This window comes from Phocoena phocoena, chromosome 5 (assembly GCF_963924675.1).
Source record: "Phocoena phocoena chromosome 5, mPhoPho1.1, whole genome shotgun sequence".
NCBI lineage: Eukaryota > Metazoa > Chordata > Mammalia > Artiodactyla > Phocoenidae > Phocoena > Phocoena phocoena.
In genome coordinates this window covers 75,481,689-75,501,664 of record NC_089223.1, presented here as the reverse complement: position 1 = coordinate 75,501,664, position 19,976 = coordinate 75,481,689, and the positions used below count along the sequence as shown (strand labels likewise).

Genomic DNA, 19,976 nt, shown 5'->3' with positions numbered 1-19,976 from the left:
CAATGTTGATTCTTCCCATCCAAGAACATGGTATATCTCTCCATCTATTTGTATCATCTTTAATTTCTTTCATCAGTGTCTTATAATTTTCTGCATACAGGTCTTTCGTATCCTTAGGTAGGTTTATTCCTAGATATTTTATTCGTTTTGTTGCAATGGTAAATGGGAGTGTTTTCTTGATTTCACTTTCAGATTTTTCATCATTAGTATATAGGAATGCCAGAGATTTCTGTGCATTAATTTTGTATCCTGCTACTTTACCAAATTCATTGATTAGCTCTAGTAGTTTTCTGGTAGCATCTTTAGGATTCTCTATGTATAGTATCATGTCATCTGCAAACAGTGACAGCTTTACTTCTTCTTTTCCGATGTGGATTCCTTTTATTTCCTTTTCTTCTCTGATTGCTGTGGCTAAAACTTCCAAAACTATGTTGAATAAGAGTGGTGAGAGTGGGCAACCTTGTCTTGTTCCTGATCTTAGTGGAAATGCTTTCAGTTTTTCACCATTAAGGATGATGTTTGCTGTGGGCTTGTCATATATGGCCTTTATTATGTTGAGGAAAGTTCCCTCTATGCCCACTTTCTGGAGGGTTTTTATCATAAATGGGTGTTGAATTTTGTCAAAAGCTTTCTCTGCATCTATTGAGATGATCATATGGTTTTTCTCCTTCAATTTGTTAATATGGTTTATCACATTGATAGATTTGCGTATATTGAAGAATCCTTGCATTCCTGGAATAAACCCCACTTGATCATGGTGTATGATCCTTTTAATGTGCTGTTGGATTCTGTTTGCTAGTATTTTGTTGAGGATTTTTGCATCTATGTTCATCAGTGATATTGGCCTGTAGTTTTCTTTCTTTGTGACATCCTTGTCTGGTTTTGGTATCAAGGTGATGGTGGCCTCGTAGAAGGAATTTGGGAGTGTTCCTCCCTCTGCTATATTTTGGAAGAGTTCGAGAAGGATAGGTGTTAGCTCTTCTCTAAACGTTTGATAGAATTCACCTGTGAAGCCATCTGGTCCTGGGCTTTTGTTTGTTGGAAGATTTTTAATCACACTTTCAATTTCAGTGCTTGTGATTGGTCTGTTCATATTTTCTATTTCTTCCTGATTCAGTCTTGGCAGGTTGTGCATTTCTAAGAATTTGTCCATTTCTTCCAGATTGTCCATTTTATTGGCATAGAGTTGCTTGTAGTAATCTCTCATGATTTTTTTTATTTCTGCAGTGTCAGTTGTTATTTCTCCTTTCTCATTTCTAATTCTATTGATTTGAGTCTTCTCCCTTTTTTTCTTGATGAGTCTAGCTAGTGGTTTATCTATTTTGTTTATCTTCTCAAAGAACCAGCTTTTAGTTTTATTGATCTTTGCTATCGTTTCCTTCATTTCTTTTTCATTTATTTCTGATCTGATTTTTATGATTTCTTTCCTTCTGCTAGCTTTGGGGCTTTTTTGTTCTTCTTTCTCTAATTGCTTGAGGTGCAAGGTTAGGTTGTTTATTCGAGATGTTTCCTGCTTCTTAAGGTGGGCTTGTATTGCTATAAACTTCCCCCTTAGAACTGCTTTTGCTGCATCCCATAGGTTTTGGGTCGTTGTGTCTCCATTGTCATTTGTTTCTAGGTATTTTTTTATTTCCTCTTTAATTTCTTCAGTGATCACTTCATTATTAAGTAGTGTATTGTTTAGCCTCCATGTGCTTGTATATTTTACAGATCTTTTCCTGTAATTGATATCTAGTCTCATGGCGTTGTGGTCAGAAAAGATACTTGATACAATTTCAATTTTCTTAAATTTACCAAGGCTTGATTTGTGACCCAAGATATGATCTATCCTGGAGAATGTTCCATGAGCACTTGAGAAAAATGTGTAATCTGTTGTTTTTGGATGGAGTGTCGTATAAATATCAATTAAGTCCATCTTGTTTAATGTATCATTTAAAGCTTGTGTTTCCTTATTTATTTTCATTTTGGATGATCTGTCCATGGGTGAAAGTGGGGTGTTAAAGTCCCCTACTATGAATGTGTTACTGTCTATTTCCCCTTTTATGGCTGTTAGTATTTGCCTTACGTATTGAGGTGCTCCTATGTTGGGTGCATAAATATTTACAATTGTTATATCTTCTTCTTGGATCGATCCCTTGATCATTATGTAGTGTCCTTCTTTATCCCTTTTAATAGTCCTTATTTTAAAGTCTATTTTGTCTGATATGAGAATTGCTACTCCAGCTTTCTTTTGGTTTCCATTTGCATGGAATATCTTTTTCCATCCCCTTACTTTCAGTCTGTATGTGTCTCTAGGTCTGAGGTGGGTCTCTTGTAGACAGCATATATAAGGGTCTTGTTTTTGTATCCATTCAGCCAATCTGTGTCTTTTGGTGGGAGCATTTAGTCCATTTACATTTAAGGTAATTATCGATATGTATGTTCCTATTCCCATTTTCTATATTGTTTTGGGTTCGTTATTATAGGTCGTTTCCTTCTTTTGCATTTCTTATCTAGAGGAGTTCCTTTAGCATTTGTTGTAAAGCTGGTTTGGTGGTGCTGAACTCTCTCAGCTTTTGCTTGTCTGTAAAGGTTTTAATTTCTCCATCAAATCTGAATGAGATCCTTGCTGGGTAGAGTAGTCTTGGTTGCAGGTTTTTCTCCTTCATCACTTTCAGTATGTCCTGCCACTCCCTTCTGGCTTGTAGGGTTTCTGCTGAGAGATCAGCTGTTAACCTTATGGGGATTCCCTTGTGTGTTATTTGTTGTTTTTCCCTTGCTGCTTTTAATATGCTTTCTTTGTATTTAATTTTTGATAGTTTGATTAATATGTGTCTTGGCGTATTTCTCCTTGTATTTATCCTGTATGGGACTCTCTGTGCTTCCTGGACTTGATTAACTATTTCCTTTCCCATATTAGGGAAGTTTTCAACTATAATCTCTTCAAATATTTTCTCAGTCCCTTTCTTTTTTTCTTCTTCTTCTGGAACCCCTATAATTCGAATGTTGGTGCGTTTAATGTTGTCCCAGAGCTCTCTGAGACTGTCCTCAGTTCTTTTCATTCTTTTTTCTTTATTCTGCTCTGCAGTAGTTATTTCCACTACTTTATCTTCCAGGTCACTTATCCGTTCTTCTGCCTCAGTTATTCTGCTATTGATCCTATCTAGAGTACTTTTAATTTCATTTATTGCGTTGTTCATCGTTGCTTGTTTCATCTTTATGTCTTCTAGGTCCTTGTTAACTGTTTCTTGCATTTTGTCTATTCTACTTCCAAGATTTCGGATCATCCTTACTATCATTATTCTGAATTCTTTTTCAGGTAGATTGCCTATTTCCTCTTCATTTGTTAGGTCTGGTGGGTTTTTATCTTGCTCCTTCATCTGCTGTGTGTTTTTCTGTCTTCTCATTTTGCTTATCTTACTGTGTTTGGGGTCTCCTTTTTGCAGGCTGCACGCTCGTAGTTCCCGTTGTTTTTGATGTCTGTCTCCAGTGGCTAAGGTTGTTTCAGCGGGTTGTGTAGGCTTCCTGGTGGAGGGGACTAGTGCCTGTGTTGTGCTGGATGAGGCTCGGTCTTGTCTCTCTAGTGGGCAGATTCACGTCTGGTGGTGTGTTTTGGGGTGTCTGTGGCCTTGTTATGATTTTAGGCAGCCTCTCTGCTAATGGGTGGGGTTGTGTTCCTGTTTTGCTAGTTGTTTGGCATAGGTTGTCCAGCACTGTGGCTTGCTGGTCGTTGAGTGAAGCTGGGTGCTGGTGTTAAGATGGAGGTCTCTGGGAGATGTCCACCGTTTAATATTATGTGGAGCTGGGAGGTCTCTTGTTGATCAGTTTCCTGAAGTTGGCTCTCCTACCTCAGAGGCAGAGCCCTGCCTCCTGGGCTGGAGCACCAAGAGCCTTTCGTCCACACGGCTCAGAATAAAAGGGAGGAAAAGTAGAGAGAATTATTAGAAGTATGAGGAAAGAAAGAAGGAAAGGAGGAAAGGAAGGAAGGAAGAAAGAAGCAAAGAAGGAAAGAAAGGAGGGAGGGAGGGAGGAAGGAAGGAAGGAAGGAGGGAAAGAAGGGGAAAATGTAGAGAGAATTATTAGAAGTTTGAGGAAAGAAAGAGGGAAAGGAGGAAAGGAAGGAAGGAAGAAAGAAGCAAAGAAGGAAAGAAAGGAGGGAGGGAGGGAGGGAGGAAGGAAGGAAAGAAGGAGGGAAAGAAGGAGAAAATGTAGAGAGAATTAGTAGAAGTTTGAGGAAAGAGAGAAGGAAAGGAGGAAAGGAAGGAAGGAAGAAAGAAGCAAAGAAGGAAAGAAAGGAGGGAGGGAGGGAGGAAGGAAGGAAGGTAGGAGGGAAAGAAGGAGAAAATGTAGAGAGAATTAGTAGAAGTTTGAGGAAAGAAAGAAGGAAAGGAGGAAAGGAGGAAAGGAAGGAAGGAAGAAAGAAGCAAAGAAGGAAAGAAAGGAGGGAGGGAGGGAGGAAGGGAGGAAGGAAGGAAGGAAAGAAGGAAAAAAGACAGAAAGAAAGAAGATACAGTAAAAATAAAATAAAGTATAATATAGTTATTGTACTAAAAAATATTTAGAACAAAAAAAAAAAAAAGAAAAAGAAAAAAAAAAAAAAAAAAAGAACAGATAGAACCCTAGGACAAATGCTGGAAACAAAGCTATACAGAGAAAATCTTACACAGAAGCATACACATACGTGTTCACAAAGAGAGGCAAAGTGGGAAAAATCATAAATCCTGCTCCCAGAGACCACCTCCTCAACCTGGGGTGATTCGCTGTCTAAAGGAGGGAAGGAAGGAAGGAAAGAAAGAAAGAACGAAGGTAAAGTACAATAAAGTTATTACAATTAAAATTAATTATTAAGAAAAAAAATTTTTTTTTTTTTTAAAAAAAAAAAAAACATGGACGGATAGAGCCCTAGGACAAATGTTGGAAGCAAAGCTATACAGAGAAAATCTTACACAGAAGCATACACATACACGTTCACAAAGAGAGGCAAAGGGGGAAAAATCCTAAATCCTGCTCCCAGAGACCACCTCCTCAACCTGGGGTGATTTGCTGTCTAAAGGAGGGAAGGAAGGAAGGAAAGAAAGAAAGAAAGAACGAAGGTAAAGTACAATAAAGTTATTGCAATTAAAATTAATTATTAAGAAAGAAAAAAAAAATTTTTTTTTTTTTTTAAAAAAAAACCATGGACGGATAGAGCCCTAGGACAAATGTTGGAAGCAAAGCTATACAGAGAAAATCTTACACAGAAGCATACACATACACGTTCACAAAGAGAGGCAAAGGGGGAAAAATCCTAAATCCTGCTCCCAGAGACCACCTCCTCAACCTGGGGTGATTTGCTGTCTAAAGGAGGGAAGGAAGGAAGGAAAGAAAGAAAGAAAGAACGAAGGTAAAGTACAATAAAGTTATTGCAATTAAAATTAATTATTAAGAAAGAAAAAAAATTTTTTTTTTTTTTAAAAAACCATGGAAGGATAGAGCCCTAGGACAACTATTGGGAGCAAAGCTATACAGAGAAAATCTTACACAGAAGCATACACCTACACGTTCACAAAGAGAGGCAAAGGGGGAAAAATCATAAATCCTGCTCCCAGAGACCACCTCCTCAATTTGGGGTGATTAGTTGTCTAAAGGAGGGAAGGAAGGAAGGAAAGAAAGAAAGAAAGAACGAAGGTAAAGTTCAATAAAGTTATTACAATTAAAATTAATTATTAAAAAAAAATTTTTTTTTTTTTTTTAAAAAAAAAAAAAACCCATGGACGGATAGAGCCCTAGGACAAATGGTGGAAACAAGAGTATACAGACAAAATCTCACACAGAAGCATACATGCCCACATTCACAAAAAGAGGAAAAGGGAAAAAAATCACCGATCTCGCTCCTAAATTCCCCCTCTTCAATTTGGGCTCACTCCCTGTCTATTCAGGTATTCCACAATGCAGGGCACATCAAGTTGATTGTGGAGCTTCAATCCGCCGCCTCCGCGGCTGCCGGGAGAGACCTCCCCCTCTCCTCCCTGCTCTCACAGCTCACAGGAGCTCAGCTTTGTACCCGGCCCTGCCCCTGCGCGCTGATCGCTGGAGGGCGTCTGTTTTTTTTGCTCAGATAGGACGGGGTTAAAGGAGCCGCTGATTCGGGAGCTCCGGCTCACTCAGGCCGGGGGTTGGGGGATGGGGGAAGGCGGGGCACTGCGTGCGGGGCGGGCCTGCGGCGGCAGAGGCGGCGTGACGCTGCGGCAGAGGCCGGCGTGACGCTGCACCAGCCTGAGACCCGCCGTGCGGGAAGCTGTCCCCAGATCCCGGGAACCCGGCAGTGGCGGCCTGCACAGGCTCCGCGGAAGAGGGGCGCGGAGAGTGACCTGTGTTCGCACACAGCCCCCCTGGTGGCGGCAGCAGCAGCCCCAGCGTCTCCCGCCCGTCTCTGGGCTCCGCAGTTTCAGCCGCGGCTCGCGCCCGTCTCTGGGGCTCGCGCTTCCCGCCGCGGCTCGCGCCCGTCTCGGGGGCTCGCGCTTCCCGCCGCGGCTCGCGCCCGTCTCGGGGGCTCGCGCCCTCAGCCGAGGCTCGCGCCCGTCTCTGGGGTTTGCGCTTTTTAGCCGCGGCTCGCGCCCTTCTCTGGAGTTCCTTTAAGCAGCGCTCTTAAACCCCTCTCCTCGCGCGCCAGGAAACAAAGAGGGAAGAAAAAGTCTCTTGCCTCTTCGGCCGGTGCAGGCTTTTCCCCGAACTCCCTCCCGGCTAGTCGTGGCGCACCAACCCCTCCAGGCTATGCTCAAGCCGCCAACCCCAGTCCTCTCCCCGCGCTCCGTCCAAAACCGAAACCCGAGCCTCAGCTCGCAGCCCCGCCCGCCCCGGCGGGTAAGCAGACAAGCCTCTCGGGTTGGTGAGTGCCGGTCGGCACCGATCGTCTGTGCAGGAATCCCCCCGCTTTGCCCTCCGCACCCGTCGCTGTGCTCCACTCCGCGGTCCCGAAGCTCCCCCCTCCGCCTCCCGCAGTCTCCGCCCGCGGAGGGGCTTCCTAGTGTGTGGAAACTTTTCCTCCTTTACAGCTCCCTCCCACTGGTGCAGGTGCCGTCCTTATTCTTTTGTCTCTGTTTTTTCTTTTTTCTTTTGCCCTACCCAGGTACGTGGGGAGTTTCTTGCCTTTTGGGAGCTCTGAGGTCTTCTGCCAGCCTTCAGTAGGTGTTCGGTAGGAGTTGTTCCACGTGTATATGTATTTCTGGTGTATCCGTGAGGAGGAAGGCGATCTCCACGTCTTACTCTTCCGCCATCTTCCCGCCCAGCCTCTAAAATTAAAATCTTATATGTTTCCACATGAAAAAAATTTTGCTTCCAGAGATGGCAAAGAAGTTCAACTATATTGTACTTGTATCTGGGAAGGATGTATTGCATTGTCCTCCCTCACACGTGTATGCCCAAGTCATATCATGGATTCCCTTGACATAAGCCATGGAACCTCTCCCCAGAAAACCGTCTGTATGTGTGTGTGCACATACATGTGCGTATGTGCACATATGTGTGTTAAATATTTCATATGGGGTTCAAGGAATTCATGAACCCTCTAAAACCTGTCTGTACACTCTATCAGCGTTCTTAGTTTTAAGCAACTGAAATTGGCTGGTTTAAACAGAATAGGAATTTATTGGAATCGTATTAGTTCCTAGAAAGAATCAGCTTAGGAAAAAGGTTGAGCATTACAGTTGCACAACTGGTCTTTATAAGTCCAGATTTTTAAGGCAAAAGAACCTTTTATGACACTTATTGCTTATATTTTTATTTTCATCTAGTTGGAACTGGATAGTGAAGTTTTACATTTTTAGAATTAGATATATTAGGCATGAAAACAATGATACACATGCACACACATACACACCCCACATAATCACTCATATGCACAGAGCCATATAATTTGGCCACTTAACTTTAGGGAATATATTAGTAGAGAATAGGCTAAGATAATATAACAAAGAGATTCAGAAATATAGTGGCTCAAATAAAATAGAAGTTTTTTTCTCTATCACTTAACAAATGGGGAAGTGGCCCAGGGCAGACAGGTAGCTCTGCTACACAGGTTCCCTCAGAGACCCAGATTCCTTCCATATTGTTTCTCCATCCTGTAGGGTGTTATTATTTCTTTATGGTCAAAGCTTCCTCGGCTCCCCCTCTGCATTCTAGCCTATGGGAAGGACCAAAGAAAGAAAAGGGAGGACATTAAGCAAATAACACAAGTTGTATATATCATTTCTGCTCACGTGCCATTGTTGAAAACCTAATCACATGGCCACAACTAGTAGCAAAGGAGGCGCAGCTGTGGTCTCTGCCTGGGTAGCCATGTGTCCAGCTAAAACTCATTACTGTGGTAGATGTGAAGAATGGTTTGGAGGTTATAATCAACAGGGTGCAAGAGGTGAGGACAGCTGGATAGAACTCTTCGGAATCTTTGGATCTAATTTTTTAATGAGTTTTTTCCCATATTATTTACTATTTTTACCACTGAGATGTGAGCAAATAGAGATAAGCAAAAATGGAAAAACAAAAATTACAAATTACCCTGCCACCCCAAAATAATAACCATTAACAATTTGAGGAAGTATCCTTCCAGTATATTTTAGGTAAGTATAGAATACAAATATGTTTTTAGAATAAAAATCTGAATCTTATTGTACATACTATTTTGTAACCTTTTTCACCCTAATGTAAACATAAAATTAAGACTCCTTTGGTCAAAAAAGGCAGAAGCCCCAACTCAAACTGACAAGCAAAAACTAGAACATTTTGATTCACATAAGTAAATAAAAACTCAAACAACTTTAGACATGATGAATCCAGATACTCAAATAACACCAGAAATCCTTTTTTTCCCCCTCTTTAGAATCTGTTTTCCTTTGTGATGGCGTTACCTTAGACGGGCTTTCTTTGTGGTAGCAAAAAGCCACTAGTAGCTCTAAGTTTACTTTTTATCAGCTTAACCTCCTCAATGGAAAGAGAGTGACTCTTTTCCAAGAGTACCAACAAACATCTTGAAATGGACTCTCATTGGTCTTGTTTGGATCTTATGTCCACCCAAATCAATCATTATAACCAGAAGATATGATACTCTTGTTGGCCAGGCCTCAGTCGCTTGCTTACCTCTGCCCAAGCCCTGTGAACTGAGGTAGGGTATGTGTGGTTTCCCAAAAGGTCGAGATGGGTCTGTTACCATAGAAAGAATCCTGGATAGGCAAAAGCAGTGTCCAGTAAAACAGCTTGCTATGTCATTAAATGTTCTCCTGTATCTTTGTGAATGGCTGCATCATTCTCCCTTGCACAGACATACCTTTTGGTTATTTAACCAATATTCGAATTTTTTTGGAATTTAGATTGTTTCCAATATTTTCTTGTTAGAAACAACCTGTGATAACCCCCTCCCCATAGTTAGATCTCTACATACAGATGACCATTTCCTCTGGATAAAGTCCCAAGGGTGTGCACGTTTTTAGGGTTTTTGATCTGTATTCTCAAAGTTATTTCAGGAACATTACGCCTCTTTTAATTCTCAGCAGCATTGTATGAGAGGGCCCACTGGCCCTTCTCCTTCACGCTGGTTATTGTTTAAGAAAATCTGATTCTTTTATAAACAACATTTGACTCTTTTCACCAAAGATATTCTGACTGCAGGACCAGCAGAGAACTCCTTAAATTCCAAAATGAAAAAGTGTTTCTCTTGAGAAGGGAAGAGGTGAAGGTATTCTTTTTCTTTGCCTCTTGCCATTTCTCTTTATGTACCTGCCTTGTCCTCTCCTTAAAAGAGAAAACCCCAACTTCTCTTCCTCCTTGCTCATCTAAACCTTAAGATGTATTTCAGATCTCACCTGCTGCTTGTTGCCTTTCCGAACACCAGCCCATACTGATCTTTCCTTTCTGTAAATTCTGATCGCAGTTACGTTCCAATTGGGGATGTACAAGATGATCTGTTGGAGAAATGGTAATTATATGTATATATATTAGAATGTTTATTTACATTTTATTTTTTAAATCTATTTTTTTCTGTTTTATCATGTAAATAATAATTGTACAATGATATATGTATATCTTTTATAAACTCATAAATATCCATATATTGGGGCACATGCTTAAAGTATACTGAAAAGGATATGCATAAAAATATTTTTAGAGACTGCTAGCCTATACTAAGCAATTTGCATTCTTATTTTACATTTGTGACTTTGAATATGTGTAAAAGATGTCAAAAGATTCATGATATAGTAATCTGCACTTTGGCAAAAGCATGAATTCTGAATGCCAGAAGCTATGAGGCAGCTTATCACTTACCTGGGGAGTGAGCCAAACATACCACTTAAGAGTTTCAATGCAGCTTTGTTTTCTACGCAAAATCATATACAGTATAATTCTTGTGAAGTGATTTTTAAAACTTCTTTTTGAAAAATTACTCCATTAAGAAAGCCTAATGCAAGTTCTGGTGATGATAGTGAGGAAATCTAAATAGTTTCTAATAAAAAGATAGTATTGGTGCATATTGTGTGCACACAGATGTGTGAAATCTGAAGAATTGCAAGTATTAGTGTTGCTGTTTACTTTTTTCCACTTTATAAAACTTAAGTCTTCAAATTCTAAGTCCCTTCACTGAAAGAAAAAAATCATACCTTCTTTGCATCCCCAGTTTCTAACAACTGGTGCAATAATGCATCTCAGGAGTTACTCTATAAATAGTTGGTGACTTGATTTGTTTGATACTTGCCTCTTTTCTATGTTTAGGCATTTTCTGACTTACAAATTCATAGCCTACTGCAGAGGGACAATAAGCTAAAAATTAAATGTTTCCCAGTAGCCTGGAAATATCCAGCAATGTAGAGTTCATTACAAAGAACGTCTGTTACAAAAGATTTGAATGATCTCATGATGCAATTCTTTGAAATATGACTTACCATCTTAGTAACATCAAAGAAATAAAACTAAGCAGAAATGTTAGATATATTTCCTCTGTTACCATGTAAAGATCTAGTAGGAATCACAGAGAAATATGTTTTAAATGCTCCATAAATGGCCTATTCCCAGATGTTTATATTGTGGGTTAGGATGTCTGCTGGGTTTGTTAAAGGCCATTTTAATTAGGAATCAGGAAATTTAGTTATAAAAATTGATAATGTTGGCGATCGTTTTTTAGGAAGACAACCAAACAAACAACATTGTACAAGACAAAAGACTGAGATTATGGGCCTTCCCATTGGCCTTTGAAAAGCAAGGATCTACTAATAGGAGTTTGTTTACCTTGATTGTGTACTTTTTCTGTGCTAGGGTTATGCATTCATTTAATAATCCTCCCATGAAGGATCCTCTAAAAGAAAGTACTATGTATTACTTATTCCTGTATTGCTATTGGAGGTAAGACTTAGAGAAGTTAAATAACTCATCCAGATACATAGTAACAGAGTTGAATCAGCACTATGCAATAGAACTTTATGCAATGATGGAAATGTTCTATATCTGCACCATCCAACCTGGCAGCCACTAGCCCCATGGGGCTACTTGAGCATTTGAAATATGACTAGTTCAACTAAAGAACTTTTTAATTTTATTTTATTTTAATTAAAATAGCCACATGGGGGGCTTCCCTGGTGGCGCAGTGGTTGAGAGTCCGCCTGCCGATGCAGGGGACATGGGTTCGTGCCCCGGTCCGGGAAGATCCCATATGCCGCGGAGCGGCTGGGCCCGTGAGCCATGGCCGCTGAGCCTGCGCGTCCGGAGCCTGTGCTCTGCAACGGGAGAGGCCACAACAGTGAGAGGCCCACGTACAGCAATTCAAGCTTCCAAACCAAAACACATAATAGGAAAAGAAATAGTAAGAAAGTAATGACATTATAAATTACACAGAGCCAGAGTATTAAAAACCTTTGATTAGCCAGAGATAGAGATGTTATCTCTGCCCCATGGAAAACTAAGAGACTCTTGCTGTCTTAACCCTAGCTAAGGGGCAGTAACAGAGCAGTAGACTTTTGTCTAAGATCCTGAATTCTCATGTCTTTTGTTGTTGTTGTTGTTATTGTTAGATTATCCTCATTCATATTGTACTATCATTTTCCCTTCATACCCTTGGTCCTTGCACTCACTGATGCCTTAAGGTAAAGGTAAGCAAAAATTTCCATTCCTTTGTGAGTGATTTGACCAACATTCTGAATGCCTCCTGATCCCTGGTTTTGTATCCAGCTACCTATATGTCCTTGGCTGATCACTTTGAGCCATTTGGGGCCTCAAAATTTTCTCATCTGCAAAATAAAGGAGTTGAATTAAATGACTACATAGGTTCCTTCTAGATGTAAAAATTCTGTGTATAATGGTTCTGATACCTAGGTTCTACAGTTGTCTGGATATGCAGCAAATTCTTTTTTTAAGTAAATTCTTCCATTATTAAAATTGTATGTGCGAGGTCCCAAATTTCTTAAAACAGAACAAGAAACGCTAGAAAGCTGTGCAGCTCTTTAAGCCTGAGTAGCTTTGTTCCTACCTCTTTCATGTTCCTTTTGTGAATGGACAGCTTTGCTTTTCCACAGACTACAAATCAGAAGCCTGCACTTCTTTTGATCCTTCATTTGGAGCAGTGGGAGTGATTGCTATACCCAAAAATCTCTGAATTAATTGTCACATTGAAATAACATGTTTATTTAACATGTGATAGCAACTGAAGCCTTGAAAGCAAATCAAGAAGTTCGAAATGTTCAGCAGAGAGTGTAAATAGGAGTAGAAAATTTGAATTCCTAGGAGCCAGAGAGCTAATACAAATCAGCAAAGAGGGTAGGGTTGGTGGTCAAGAGGACAGCTGGTCCCTGGTAAGATATTAGATATTTATATTAAGAAAATTCTTTTAAGATATAGTGAGGCTTAATTCAACAAAGCATTTATCAGAATCATTATATCCTTAAAAGTAGATCTGATGAGAAATGATAACTAAGTTATGGCATAGTCGGTGGTTTTGTAGTTAATTGTATAACCAAGGGATGTTGATTACTTGATTCAAGTGATCTTGGAGAAGGGATCTAGGGGAGAGGGGTGGGTTTAGAATTTCATTCTTAGTCTCAATCTTTTCACTTTTTCACCATTTCCATCAATGAATCATGATGAAAATATAGAACTCATACTCTTCAAATTATAATTTGGAAATTTCAAATAATTTTTAGATACCTGGGTTAGGCCATCAAATTCTTTTAAGCTATAATCTAAGTTATAGGTTACCTGGGCTATTGAAGACTAGTCAGAGAATCAGATGATTTATTTATAATTTATAATGATTTATTTATAATGATCTATTAATAATTATTATTTATAATTATTTATAATTCATTTATAATTTTATGATAATATGTTTTGTATTCTAAACAGTTATAAATGAACTGTGAACATAACCCATTTTTAAATAAAGGATGGCTTGGGTTTATATCTCCAAAAGAGTTTAATTCCCTTTCTGCCTTCAAAAAATGATCTCTTGGGCTTCCCTGGTGGCACAGTGGTTGAGAGTCCACCTGCCGATGCAGGGGACACAGGTTCATGCCCCGGTCCGGGAAGATCCCACATGCCGCGGAGCGGCTAGGCCCGTGAGCCATGGCTGCTGAGCCTGCGCGTCCGGAGCCTGCGCTCCGCAACGGGAGAGGCCACAACAGTGAGAGTCCCGCGTACCGAAAAAAAAAAAAAAAAAAAAAGATCTCTTATGCCCTTAAATATAATGTTGGAGCTATGGCTATCAATATGAATATAGTTTGGCTCTTTTTCAGCAGAGACGTCGTATTCACCAGAGAAGAGACCTCAGGAACAGGCAAAGAATATATGTAGCTATTAACTAGAAGGTATCACATTCACAGTGTTTGCAAGACACACATATGATTTGAGCCATCATTTGATTTTCAAAGGCAAAAATGATGAATGATTGTTCATTAATATAGACTGATAGCATTGCTTCTATTACATTTGAAGGATTTAAAAGGACTTAATAGGAAAGATATTTTTAATGTGTTCGCAACTTTTCAAAATGTGTGTTTTCTTTCTTTTCAGGACTTCCAATAGCAGTCAGACATCATCCTGCCATACTATGGAGCCATGTTCATCAGATGAATTCTTCCAAGCCCTTAATCATGCTGAACAAACATTCAAAAAGATGGAAAACTATTTGAGACACAAACAGTTATGCGATGTAATTCTAGTTGCTGGTGATCGCAGAATTCCAGCTCACAGGTAATTGTTTTCTAAATTTCTGTATGTGTGAAATATTTCCTTGATCATTTAATTATGTATATTGAGGTAACTTGTTCTAATTGATTATGCAATGGACTCTTTTGGTAAAGTAGTATATTTCATGGAGTTTCTGCAAAGAAGACAGTGCATATGAAATTATTACACATTAAATGACCCCAAAAGGATCACTTTCCCTCTGTAGAAGCATAAAAACAAAACATACCAGCCTGAAATCAGTATTGTTTGGTATAGATTTCAGCTACTATGAGCAGCACTCCACCTAATTCTACCTATTAAATAACTTTCAGTAAGCTCAGTAGAAATTAGAGCTTTGAGTATTTAGAAACAAAAAGACTGGTGGAATGGAGTGGCAAAACTGTTGAGTTTTTAAATAGCCACATCTATTCCAACTTGTTTGCCTGCCTCCAAGAAATATGAAAAGCAGTGGTGCTAGGGAATAAAAGCCTTTAACAGAAATGAAGTGTTACTTCTTGATGTAAGAAAAGGAAATAGAAGCTGTTAAATAAATAACGATTCATTATTTTTCTCCTAATAATTACATATTTAATTGTTCAGTGTTAATCACCATTATGATCCCAAAGGTTTTTTTTATAATACCTTTCAAAACTAATTAATACTGTGTCCCAAAAGTTTTGTTAAACCCTCCAAAGCGAAAGTAAAATTAGAAAAAATGGTCTTGGTCTTAAAGGTTTCAGTTACTCAGTTCAGCGTATATTTATTGAGATGCTACTATATATTGTGACAGAAAGTCCATGTTGTGAGCATGGGTTTATTAGAAAGATATTCCAACCTAAATTTCATACAGGTATCTCAAATTCCCTGTTTACAAAACAAAACGCATTACCTTACCTGCAATGCTTGTGAAAGCCATTACCATCTCACCTGGATTACCAGTGCAAGAAACTCCTAACTAGTCTCCCTGTTTGCACTTTTTCTTCCTACATTCCCTTTTCTACACAGCTCCCTGAGTGATCCTTTAAAATGGAACTTAGATCTGGTTGCTTCTCTGATCAAACTTTCCAGTGCCTCCTCATGTCACAGTGTGAAAGCCCATTTCCTCACAGTGGCTTATGTGACCCAGCCTGCCATTACCTCTTTACCGTTCTGCCCTCCTTTCTCACTCTGCTTGAACCACACTGACCCCCTTGTGGTCTCTTGCATGTGGCAGGCATGCCGCTTCTGCCTTTCGATTTTTGCACTGGCTGCTACTCTGCCTGAATGCTGTTCCCAAATACCTGTGTGACTAATTCCTGTACCTCCTTCAAGTCTTTTCTCAAGTGTCACCTTCCCATGAGACCACCTATTTAAACCCACTCCCCATTTGCCCTTACCCTGCTTTTTTCCCCATGGCACTTACTACTTTTTGATGTACTATAGAATTTACTTCTGCTGGGTATTGTTTGTCTCCCTGTAGAATGTAAGACTCCATAAGAGAAGGTATTAATACATCTCAAGTATTTAGAACAGTGCCCAGTATTTATTAGGTGTGCATTATTATTTGTTCAATGAATAACTGAATGAATGGGCAGTTCTCAGAAGAAGAAACCTGAATGGCCAAAAAACATTTGAAAACACCTTCAACCTCACTAACAATCAGGTGAATGAAAATTAAAACAACAATGAGATACCATTTAACACCTTTTAGGTGGCCAAAATTTTGACATCGACAATATTGTGGGGAAAGGTTAACTCTTATGCAGTGCTGGTGCTAGACTAAACTGGCACAGCTCTTTGGAGAGCAGTTTGGCAAACCTCTCTCCTGGGGAGAGAGGTAAAGGGAATTAGAGAGGAGCATAGAGAGAGCTTCAACTATTACCTGTATCATAATTTCTACTTCTTTAACAAATGAATAAAGTAAATCTGTGTAAGTGTGCTGATATGGAAAATATCCTCAAGACATATTATCAAATGAAAAATGCACGTTTCAAATACATATATTTATAACCTATTTTTGCTTAATATGTGACTATCAATAATTTGGACAGAGACATACCTAATATGTAATAATGTATTATAACAAAATACAAAGTATAGTTTTGTATTGTGATAATGATATAATTTTATAACAAAATACAAGCATTATAATATACTATAATAATTTAAAAATCATGAAGTTTAAAAATAACCTGCTAGGGACTTCCCTGGTGGTCCAGTGGCTGAGACTCGTGCTCCCAATGCAGGGGGCCCAGGTTTGATCCCTGGTCAGGGAACTGGATCCCACATGCTGCAACTAAGAGTTTGCATGACAACAACTAAAAGATCCCACATGCTGCAACGAAGATCCCACGTGTGGCAATGAAGACCTGGCACAGCCAAATACATAAATAACTATTTTTTAAAAATAACCTAAAACCAGTCTCAAATGTCTTCCATATATTGACTACCTCTACAATTAAAACAAAACTTAGATTATTTTCAAAAGTGATAAAAAGAAGAACCTTTACATTCTTCCCCCCATTTTTTTTACCATCAGTTTAATGCTGTGAGCTTGTAGCTTTTTTTTCAGGATGTTAAAAAGGGATATTTAAGTAGTGAATGAGTAAATCATTTATGTCAGCAGAAAATTTTCAGTAATGGTAATTTGTTACTCAAAGGAAGGAGCTAGAGCATAAAGCAATTTGTCAAACTTAAAATGCATTTCTCAGTACCAAGCACTTTCTATGGGTAACAAAATTTTTTTAAAAAGGAAAAGAAAAATAAGGAAAAAGAAAGCAGCCGCATTTACTAATGAACATCAGCTTTGATGTTGTCACTGATTTGTTGCTTTTCTTCTAATATGTTCTTAGATTGGTGCTCTCTTCTGTCTCAGATTATTTTGCTGCCATGTTTACTAATGATGTCAGGGAAGCAAGGCAAGAAGAAATAAAAATGGAAGGTGTAGAACCAAATTCACTATGGTCCTTGATTCAGTATGCATATACAGGTAATAAATCTGAGAATATGAATTTAAAACTTCTTAAATGTAAATTGTATTATATGATTTCAGATTTCTGCTTTTAATAAAGCCTGCCTTAGGTAACAGTTAATTCTGCTGTTATATAATCACCACCCCTGGTGGTATGTATATAGGTTAAAACCTCTATATTAGAACCTTTAAAATGGTTATCATAATTAAGCTATTGAATGATATTTTTAAATATTAATGTAATAATTTGATGAGTTATGTTTTTAATTATTGCATTTAAAATTTTAGTTATATGTAATAGATATATTACTAATTAAATCATTCTTTAAAAATTCTGGAAACAAGCTATTAATTTTTAAATTTTAGTAGAAGTCGCAAAGTGCTAATCGTTTTTTTTCATGTTTAGTACTTTTTTTCTTTTTGGAATGTCTTAAATCATCTATGTCTGGAATGCATGTAATGAGCTCTTGTTTAGAATTATTACTGTTCACACCAATTACCTTATAAACTAAAGTTAATATAATTCCATAGTTAATGGAATTTCTTTTTATCATTAAGGCCGCCTTGAATTAAAAGAAGATAATATTGAGTGCCTGTTATCTACAGCTTGCCTTCTTCAGCTTTCACAGGTTGTGGAAGCATGCTGTAAGTTTTTAATGAAACAGCTTCACCCATCCAACTGTCTTGGAATCCGTTCTTTTGCTGATGCTCAAGGTTGTACAGATTTGCATAAAGTGGCTCACAATTATACTATGGTATGTATTTTTTGAAAAGCAGGAAGGTATATGCTCTTTGCTTTATTCCTTATTGTTGCAGGCTTATCTACATGTTGCTGTCTTCCCATGGCTCTGCATATGTCTTGAGGTTCAGGCTCACTGTGTAGTTTGTCATATTTTCATTGAGTTAAGAGGAAAAAACATCAAGTAATATTTCTCCTGGACTTATGAGTCAAGCCTTAAGTTATTATAGCCACTAAGAAGCAGAGCGGTAGCCTAGGACTATTCCATTCAAGATTTTCAGATCTGCTGCTTTTTAAAGCAGGATTTCCCCCCCAGACAGTTTATTTTGTAGTACATGGATGAATTTCAGAATTGTCCACATACTGTTGGAAGTTGGTGATAGTGATTGTAGTGTATTGGTGCAGTATTAGTACAGAAGATAGGAGGATGAAAGGGAGACTTTTTATTAAGGATAAATCTGACTATATGTTAGAAGTGTCTTTAGCTACATAGAAAAATGTTCTTATTAATTGTAGCAAATTATGTGCTCAAAGTAAAACACAGGGGGTTCTGATTCAGAAGCCTGGAGGATAATGGATATAGATTGATCTAGGACAGCAAGAAAATAGGGGCATGTTGAGGGCATACTGTTGGGACCAGCCTCCACCATCTTAATAGTAGAGGGATTTGGGGAACGGAGGTGTGTTGATTTTTAAGGAATGACCATCTTGCTACACATGGGTCTTCACACTTGGGCAGTGATTGAAATTTTTGCTTTAAATGCTTCATTTAGGGCAATACGGCTTCTGAGAGAAGAAAGAATGTGAACATTCACATACACATATATCATTATCCATGTTACTGATTTAGTCAACGTTTAAGGGATATTTTTTTGTCTTTCCTCTCTTCCATCCCCCTTCCTTCCATTGAATTGGTTTGTAGGTGAAGGGATTGAACAGTACTTTAGGAATCTTCTACTAGAGAAATAGAGATTTGGAAAAAATTATAAGAATAGATATTTGTAACTATGAGGAAGATTAATTCTGCTTACTTCATGAGCTTAATGTGAGGATTAAATGAGTTAATAGAAGTTTAGCACTTAAAACAGTAGTTGATACATAGTATACCCAGTCAATAAATGATATCATCATCATCATCATCATTTAGATTTACTCTGTTCAACACAGTAGTGATCTATGTGAGTGAGCAAAAGCACTCAGGCAAAAGCAGAACCTTTATTCTCCCCGTGGTGTAATCGCTTCTTAGAAATGTTTCTTATTTATGATGTCAAAGTGTTTCAAGTGAAAAAATAGAGATTGTGTAGACAGGGCAGTACTGTACAGACCTAGCATCGTATTAGCTTAACATCTTTTAAATTAAGTCCTTTGAAATATTTCCCCCTCAAGCCTTTCTTTTTTTTTTTTTTTTTTTAAGGAGACTGGTACCCTCTTTAAATTTTTGTTTGTTTGTTTGTTGTTTTCTGAATTTTTTTATACAGCAGGTTCTTATTACTTAATCTATTTTATACATATTAGTGTATATATGTCAATCCCAATCTCCTAATTCATCCTACCTACCACCACCCGCTTTCCCTCCCTGGTGTCCATATTTTTGTTCTCTACATCTCTGTCTCTGCCTTGCAAACCAGTTCATCTGTACCATTTTTCTAGATTCCACATATGTGTTACTATATGATATTTGTTTTTCTCTTTCTGACTTCACTCTGTATGACAGTCTCTAGGTCCATCCACGTCTCCACAAATGACCCAATTTCGTTCCTTTTTATGGCTGAGTAATATTCCATTGTATATATGTACCATTTCTTCTTTATCCATTCGTCTGTCGATGGGCATTTAAGTTGCTTCCATGACCTGGCTATTGTAAATAGTGCTGCAATGAACATTGGTGTGTATGTGTCTTTTTTTTTGCGGTATGCGGGCCTCTCACTGTTGTGGCCTCTCCCGTTGCGGAGCACAGGCTCCGGACGCGCAGGCTCAGCGGCCATGGCTCACAGGCCTAGCCGCTCCACGGCATATGGGATCTTCCCAGACTGGGGCGTGAACCCGTGTCCCCTGCGTTGGCAGGCGGACTCTCAACCACTGCGCCACCAGGGAAGCCCACATGTGTCTTTTTGAATTATGGTTTTT

The 19,976-nt window shown here is 38.7% G+C and overlaps 1 protein-coding gene across 2 annotated transcripts in view; it reads left to right on the top strand.

Annotated features, from left to right (window-relative positions):
• Positions 1-19,976, top strand: part of KLHL5 (kelch like family member 5) — a 63,280-nt gene that overhangs the window by 6,737 nt on the left and 36,567 nt on the right. The window contains exons 2-4 of one of the 2 annotated variants that reach the window (XM_065877342.1): positions 14,005-14,184; positions 16,992-17,128; positions 17,669-17,865. In XM_065877342.1, coding sequence (XP_065733414.1) covers positions 14,005-14,184; positions 16,992-17,128; positions 17,669-17,865 — 514 coding nt within the window. The remainder of the gene's footprint in view (positions 1-14,004; positions 14,185-16,991; positions 17,129-17,668; positions 17,866-19,976) is intronic. The other variant, XM_065877343.1, reaches the window with a different exon arrangement.